The sequence below is a fragment of the Camellia sinensis genome, chromosome 1 (genome assembly GCF_055761805.1).
Source record: "Camellia sinensis isolate YWXY chromosome 1, ASM5576180v1, whole genome shotgun sequence".
NCBI lineage: Eukaryota > Viridiplantae > Streptophyta > Magnoliopsida > Ericales > Theaceae > Camellia > Camellia sinensis.
This window is the reverse complement of record NC_138961.1, coordinates 30,009,255-30,018,137: the sequence shown is the minus strand read 5'-3', so window position 1 is coordinate 30,018,137 and position 8,883 is coordinate 30,009,255. Positions and strand designations below refer to the sequence as shown.

The 8,883-nt window shown below is 31.8% G+C and overlaps 1 protein-coding gene across 1 annotated transcript; it reads right to left on the bottom strand.

The window, feature by feature from the left end:
- Positions 1–953: 953 nt before the first annotated feature.
- On the bottom strand, positions 954–8,009 carry TPI (triosephosphate isomerase). Its single transcript, XM_082875343.1, has 9 exons — positions 7,592–8,009; positions 6,772–6,847; positions 6,202–6,325; positions 4,977–5,061; positions 4,736–4,868; positions 2,983–3,077; positions 2,322–2,400; positions 1,321–1,403; positions 954–1,196 (listed from the first exon to the last, which is right to left on the bottom strand). Exons 1-9 carry the CDS (start codon positions 7,628–7,630, stop codon positions 1,146–1,148), a joined length of 765 nt encoding a protein of 254 aa, XP_082731469.1. The 5' UTR covers positions 7,631–8,009; the 3' UTR covers positions 954–1,145.
- Between the last annotated feature and the right edge of the window lie 874 nt (positions 8,010–8,883).

The window sequence follows — 8,883 nt, the reverse complement described above, 5'->3', positions numbered from 1 at the left end:
TTAAAATTGAAAAAAATGACAAAATTATTATTTTTATATTATATAAGGGCAAAAAAGGCAATTATACAATAAAAATATATTTTACAACTTATCAATCAAACACTACTCTGTTATTTAAATCCATAATCTCACAGCTGCACCAAACATCTTCTGCTTAAATCCATAATCCCACAACTACATCAAAGAGGTTAACAAATCCATAATCCCACAACTACACCAAACAGGTTAACAAATCCATAATCCCACAACTACACCAAACAGTTTAACAGCTTATATTCACAGTTATAAGTTATAATCTGTTAAGTTATAATTTATAAGCTCTACCAAACGGGGCCAAAGTAAGGTCCAGAGAGAGCCCCTCTATATCTAAGTGATTTCTAACAGTGCTCCAATGACATTTTAACGATCCATTTTACACCTCTAAAGTGTAAATATGAACATTTTATGCCCGAAATAAAAATTTTAAATTTTTTTTCCCTTTGATTTCAGCATAGATTTTTAAATTTTCAACATCCACAATGATTCTCTCATCTCTCAAACTTTCTCCCATATCATTGTGGGTGTACTTTTTCAACACAGCAATAACACAGTTGAACAGCAACATCAACAAGAACGACAAGCTTTCAAACAAATCTTGCTCTTCAAACAACATTTTTGAGTAGATAGGTGATTTTCCCTAAATTGTAATTGATTTTTTTGACATATTTATTTTTTAATCGTTTGTTTTTTGTTTTATTAGTTGGTTGAGTTGACCTTTGAAATCTTATTTATGTAATGTTATTTATTTAATTAATATAATATTTCTCATGTGCTAAAAAAAAAAAGGATAGCCTTTTATTGGCATTCGATGTGAAGGCTCGTAATTTAAAAAATGAGAACAACCAGGTCACAATTCTCCGTGTGATTAACCAAGCCAACATTCATATCTAACAAACAAAATTCAGGTAATATGAAAAAAAGTTGCTTATGTGGGCATACCGGGGAATAATCAGTCAGATTTATTCATACATGCAATTCAATTTAAAGTACTGCCAAGCTTACAAGGCATAATCTTTATCTCTCTCTGAGGCTTTGTACTAATCCATCGTCAAACCTCATTTAACAAAAACTTCAAATCTCACCTACCAATAACTGATGATACCAACTTAGGCACTTTTCTTCACCTCAGCAGCCTTGATAATCTCGATGAATTCCGGCTGTGAGAGAGAAGGAGAGAGAAGGAAAGAAAAAGTGGAGGGTGTGAGGAAAATCAAACAAGTGCAGTGAATTTAATTTATATTTTTTTGAAACAAAGAAAAAATAAAGCGATAATATCAATACCTTAAGAGAAGCTCCACCAACCAGAAAACCATCAACATCAGGTTTTGCTGCCAGTTCCTTGCAGTTAGCACCACTGACTGAACCTGTAATAGCAATGCATTTAGAGCACAAAAGGCAAAGTAAAAGGGGAAGGAAAAAAAAATTGAACTTTACTAGACTACTTGTCATTTGATTTGGGTGTTGGCACCCTGCCTATGACAAAATGGTGTCCGGAAGTATTGATCATATATACAATGGTCAACACAAGCGTGCATGTAGAACTGAGAGTCAGAAATTTAGTTTTAGCAGAAATTAGATTAGGCAAAGAGATATCAAAAAAAATCTATGTTTTTTTTAAATGTAGGCAGCCCAAGGAACAAGTTCACATCATCATTTCTTCAATACCTGATAATTAGTGCCGTTGTTGCGTCTAGATTTCATGGGTTTGAAATGAGGAGGGATTTGGGCACTAATCATTCAAGGATAATAGCTCAAATTTTAGAGCTTAGGGTTTACATATGGATTTCAATATAGAATTTAGGAGCTTTACCATGATGGATTCGTAATAATAATGAAACAGTAGTAATTTGAAATCTTTCATGCTTAAGATTATAATCAAATATTAATCTTCCTACTCTATTCTATCTTCTCATTTAATTCCTCAATCTATCTATAATGACCAACTTCCTTACATTTTTATGAAGCTTTAACTTCAAATCCTTTCATTTGAAATCCATATATTCCAAAACTCAAATATTGATGCTTACTCTAACGGGGATCCAAGACAGCATAACATTGTGATTAAACATCCTTATCTTCCCCCCAAAGCTCATGACAAAGAAGAAGCAATCAGTCAGGCTGGGATTGGGGCAAATTTGTTCAGTACTTTGAGGTTTGAACAAGTTCAAGATGGCAACAGGAGGTGATTGTTCAAACATTGTCAAGTAGATTTGCAAAAAAAATAATTGAATAGCCCAATGATTTGAATAAGGGTATGGAGTCATATATATATCAATAGATACCTCCATAGATAATCCGGGTTGTAGCAGCAACTTCAGGGCTGGTGTTTGCTTGAAGCCATTTCCTCAATTCAGCATGCACCTGTCAGATAGAGAAATAAACTTAATAGGATAGAAGTTACAAATGGTAAAACTCACGGCAACTAGATGTCTAGTTGGAATAAGATAACGGACTTTGTAACATGGTGACTGTTTTGCAATAAAGATGTGTAGACATTTTCGACACAACATGTTATGTTATGTCACCAACTTTCTCCGTGTTGACAGTTGAGGTAAACCTAGATCAAAATCTAATACTAAGCCAATTCTATGATATCCAATCTTTCAACTGGTCGGGGTGATGACCAACATGAATCTTTATGCAATGAATAACTCATAAAGAATATAATAATAAAAGAATGAAGAAAAAAAATTCTTATCTCATCTCGCAAGAATCTCACTCACCAATAGCTAAGAATATCCTTTTGGATTCTAAGTGAATAATATAAAGTTGATTTTTATTCTTATTTTTGAAACAGGAAAGCATGAATGCCCATGTTAAATCTCCCCAAAAATACCAATTTTATCATTAGAAATACCTTAGATAGAGTTGACCTAAGCAATTAATATCATGTTTGTACTGAAAACAGAGATGATTAAATTAAAACAGCAACACCCTACTTACCTCCTGAGCTTGGGCAGGGCTTGCAACCTTTCCAGTCCCAATGGCCCAAACAGGCTCATAAGCCAAAACAACATTTGCCCAATTTGATACTTTTTCTGCACCATGGGAGAAAAAATTAGAGAATTATCATGGAAGAAATATCATATGAACTCCTTAAAGCATGTTGAAACATGGTTACACCCATTGCTTATAACATAATGCAGTTTTCAGTAATTTTTTAAAACAAATACAAACAAAAATATCACCACGTCAATATGTGGCAAGTACTAATGCACATGATCTTTCAGTCAAATAAATTTAGTAGTAGCAAAAAGATTTCCCAAAGTCTAATAAATCATATAAAACCTCAAAGCGAGTTTAGCGGCTGACTTGGCTTGACTATAAAAGTAATATGAAAATAGCAACAAATGCAAATCCAAGTAGTTTCACAAGCACGAGAATTGTACCCTATTTGGTGTCATGTCATTACATTTTTTGTCAAATAAAATTTTTTATCCAAATTTAGCAAAAAAATATATTAAAGAAAAATGCTGCACAACATAAAAAATATATATAATGGAAACAATTAAAAAGTAAAGAGAAACACTCTATCAAAAGAAATAAATAGATCAGAAAACAAGGCTGTGTTTGGAAGGGTTTTGGCATCATAGTTCTACCCCTACATTCTAGTATGATGTTTGGTTTGAGTTTTGGAAAATTAATTCCACCTCTCCTTTTGAAAACTCGCTCCAGGCGAACTTTTAAATTTTGAAATTTGGCTTACCCATTGTCTCCCCGGACGTCCGGCCGGTCGGTTGACCGACCGGTCAACCAGAATAGTGCAATTTTTTTTTTTTTTTTTTTTTTTGCAATTGGCACTTGTTTTTTTAAAAATATTTTTAATAAAATAATATTTTTGAAATTATTTAAAAATTTTTATGAACTTTTAATAAATTTTTGAATTGTGTGTTTGGCTATGAATTGTGAGTTTTTATATCAGATATCATATGTCACATCAAAAATTCCCTACTCAATTCAAAACTCTTTTCAAAACTCATTCACCAAATAAATTTTCTACACACAAATCACAATTTCAAAATTTACAAACTCAAAATACAACTCTTATTCTCAAATCATATTTAGAAAACTCTACTAAACGCTACCCAAGATTTTCAATGATTCAACCATAACGTGAACAAGTTGTTCTAGAAATTTTATAGTGAATCCCCCATAGTTCTACTCTACATCAGAGAGAAGTAAAATAATTTAACATTCAGGTCAGCTCCATTTAGAAAACCAGAAACCCATTGACTCAGATTCTAGGAACCTTGTGGCAAATCAAGTAATGAAAGTATTAGCATCAAAACAAAGAGGAACATTAACCCACGCATGCAAGGCTACAGGTCCGAGCAAAAAGAGTGGTAGGTGCATTCATAAGCTTATTTCACAAGAAAACAAGAGAGGCAACTGATACCCACAAGTAGACAATATACAAAAGTGTTTTTAAGGCCTTGCTTGGCAAGTGGTGATTTTAATCAAAAAGTCACTAAAAAAAATCAAAAAGCCAATACCCTATACTAAGAAGTCAAAGATTCTATTTTCTCTCTACTTTTGCACATCTTTTCGTAAAAAATCAAAAAGTCATCCCAAACATACCAATTTTTTTTACATCATATTTTAGCCAAAAAGCCAAAAAGTTACTAAAAAAAACCTATTCCCAAACGAGGCCTAAGTATGCTACACAAGTTTTTATAAACAGCATTGAAATAAGTACCTGAAATTGCCTTAGTTTGTGCAGCAACAACATCCATGGTACATCCTGATTCTCGCTGCTCAAGAGTCTCTCCAATACAAGCAATTACCTTCAAACCTTGAGAAAGAGCATATGCAACCTTATCTGCAACAAACTGAAATGAAAATGTCGCAAATTATGAACATGTGAAATAATAATCAACAACACAGTTGGCATCATCATAAATGAATAATCAGTGCACGATAAATGAAACAAGGATTACCTCATTTGATTCATGTAACAGAGCCCTCCTCTCAGAATGACCAAGAATGACCCAAGGAATGCCCATGTTGACGAGCATCTCTGCACTGCACATTCAAAAGAATCAATTTAAATTTTTTGCATTGAAGAAATTTGAAGCACATGATAGATGCTCAGCGTTGAATATGAATAAATCCACAAGATAGAAAAGGCTAGTTAAAAGGTAAAGTTGAAGACTTGATACCAAGCACTATTAAATGCAATGAAACATATGACATAACAGCAATCACTAAGACAACAATAATAACTAAAATGCTAGTGTTCCATATTTATCAATAATTGTTGTTTATAACTTTTTTCTACCATTTCTTTTAGCAATTAACAATAACCCAATGTGCAAAGCAGTACAACAAAAGAGCAACCCAATTTTAATACCGTCAGCTAAATCTATTACGCAACAACAAAGGCACCAACATGTTTGTTTGTCCATGCCTTTTTTTTTTTTTTGAAAAATTACGTTGTTTAATGGCCCTGTTTGGTAGAGCTGTAGGAAAGTGCTTATAGCTTATGCCTAAACAGCTTATAGCTTATAACTATAAACATAAGCTGATTTCTGACTTATAAATTAAGCTTCTCCTGCCCAACTCAAAGAATAAGCTGATTTCTGACTTCCAAAAAGTTATAAGCTATAAGCAATAAGCTAAACCAAACACATTAAAATAACTTTAAATTAAGCTGAAAGCTGAAATAAGCAGCTTTTAAGCTGCACCAAACAGGCACAATATGCCTTACATAACGTAGATTATGATAATATTGTGAACCTCAGTTTCAAATGCAAATATCATTGAAATGTAACAATCTATTTTTTGGGCAAATGAGGCAACAACATTAGATTAAGAAGTCTTGTGTAAATGGATAGCCGTAGAAAAAGTTATAATAACTCTAAAGAAGACTACTAGGAAATGGGATGCTGAAGTAAATTCATAAAATTAAAATAAGAAATATATGAAACCATTTCTCGATAGAAGGATCATGGTGAGACCAGTGGTGCATGAGGAAATACCTCATCTTTCAATTTGGGACATGATACTCAAATAATACGTGTTGATTCCTTATCCTTAAGCCATAACACAAAGAAACCTCCTACAACTTTGCATATGACAATTCTAAAGGAACAACTGAATGATTTTAATTAATTCAACTCTTGCCAATGCAATACAGATTATTAAGAGCATGATGAAACATACCTAACCTCACCAGTGAAAGCACCTCCCTTTTTGACCCAACAATTTTGAGCAGCAATGTGAAAATCAGGCCTCAACAAATCTTTCACCAATGGTAGGAACACATACGGAGGGCTCACAACCACCTCTGAGAAGAAGAAAAAAACCGTCAAAACATCAATAATTTGAAGAACCAAAAGACAGCATCAAATACTTCGAATTTGTACTTAAATACCAATCAATTAATTCTTGCCTATGAAAATTAATAGGATAGAAACTATGGAAGGAAAAATAGAAAGTTCTCCGAAATCCTAATTTTAGCTTCTAAACAATCCTAGTTCAAAATGATAGCCAAAGGATAAAATATAAAATAGGATTGCTGCTCCCATGTGAGATTTCCCATATTCTGAGACCAACACAGCATATGACAGAAACATTCTTAAAACTCTAACCCTTAATTTTCTACAAGATAGTTTAATGAAGTTTTATGTGCAAACGGTGGTGTACTTAATAAAAATAGTAACAGGTGAAAGCATAGAAATTAGAATAGAAACACATCATTTTAGCTGTAAGTTTCATTCTGCATTTACTTACCCACAACATCCTGAGAAGGCACTTCACCAGCGTTAAGGACCGAAACTATCTTCTTCACCTCTTCTGAGGTTCCATTCTACATAACCATTCAATTCAAATCATGAATCAGTTTCATCCTCTAATCATAAATCATAACTCGTAACCAAGCAATCAAAAAGTGAATGAGTCATCAAATAATACTGATTATCTCCGTCTCTTTTCTTCTTTCTTTTTTGATAAGTAACTGCCAGTCAATACATTGTGCCACATATTAAATAATTAAACAAAACATAACAAAATTTCCAATCAGCAGAATAAACAGTAATGCTTTTTGTCAACGTTTTCAACATTAATAATTGAAAACCCTTTTCAATTTGAATTCATCTACACCACCAAAACAATCAAGATCTAATTCCCAGGTAAACAACAATACAAAACATTTTAAACATCGGATTTTATTCAATTAAGACTAAAAAACAAAAAATATGAGTGAGATTTGTTTTTCTTCTTTTGTATTTTAATGGACAAATCTCCAGCTTATGAAATATATATACATAACCAATCAATTTGTTTCACACCAAATCTCAAAAAATAAGAGAGTTCTCTCAATCTTCTTCATTTCTAATCATTTCTTACCAAATCACCCAATCCAAACAGACAGTTAGAAACAGGAACAATCAATTCATAAATTTTGACGAAGAAAACATACTACAAGTGAGATAGTGAGTGTGTATGTACGTCTAATCTGATTCTATACACACAAATGATTGTATTGTATATTAAGATCGGATAATAAGAGATCTAAAAATTAAGCAAACTCCAGATGAGATCCAAGGCTTACGCATTTCCAGTTACCGCCAACGAAGAACTTTCTCCCCATATCTTCGACGATGATCGCAACTCTCTCTCTCTCTCTCTCTCTTTAGGTTTGGATTTGCTAATAATGCTATGGCGATAGTAATAATATATATGGGTATAACGTATGATCTTGGTAGCTGGAACGTGAAATGACTTTGTTACCCTCCTATATCTTCTTTAGATTAGGAATATGCTTTACCAGTAATGAGGGCGCGATCGGAATATTTTGTTTGGAAAAAAGAAGGGTAGTTTGGTAAATATGTATAAAGATTTATAGCTGTGGGTGGGTTTTGCTGCTTTTTCATACAGTGGATTGGTTGGGCGTCACATGGAGTGGGTGGTGACGAGTAGATTGGTTTTTTTCTTTCGATGGGAGCGTGGGTTGGGTTTGGTGCACGCTTATCCATATCTATCTATCTGGAATATCTATAATATTGGTCTTATTTGGTCCTATTTGGTAGTGTTTATTTTTAATTTATTTTAATTTTTAGTTTAATTTAAATTATTTTGATATGTTTGGTTCAGTTTAATAATATAGTTTATAATTTTTTATAAGTTAAAAATTAACTTATTCTTTGAGTGGAAAAGAAAAAACTTAATTTATAAGTCAAAAATCAGTTTATGTTCACAATTATAAGTGGCGAGCTGTTAAGGTATAAACTATAATGACTTTCCTACAATTCTACCAAACGGGGCCATTAAGGGATATGTTAAGATGTTTTAAATAAGGTCTTATTTATTATAATTTTAAAAAGTCAAAAAATTTAAAAGTTATTATTTAATTTAAGTCATATATTTTATTTAAGTTGTATTATTTTTTTATCACATCACTTTAAATTCAGTCCACATTTCACTCATATTTCATAAAAAGTCAAAAAGTGTACTTATTTAGATCATCATAAATAATCTCTAAGTATATTTTTTGATTTTTTTTATAAAAAATGTGTAGAAAAATATAGAAAGTGAATAGAAAAATAGAGATGAGATGTAGATTAATGTGATTCAAATAAGTGTTTATATGTAAAAAAATATATTTTTTTTAAATGCATGCTAAACACCTACGTAGCTTTCGTTTGATATGAGAGTTGATTTTTTAACTTTTTTTAGTTTAAAGTTAAAACTTTATTTACGATGAGTTTTTTTTTTTTGGTAAGAGAATTCATGAAATAATTATGATTTAAATATGATATTTTATTTTATTAATTTTTAATCTATTTTGTTTTTTTTTTTTTTTTTTTTTGACTAAAATAGCCAAAGTGACCTATACCAAACATA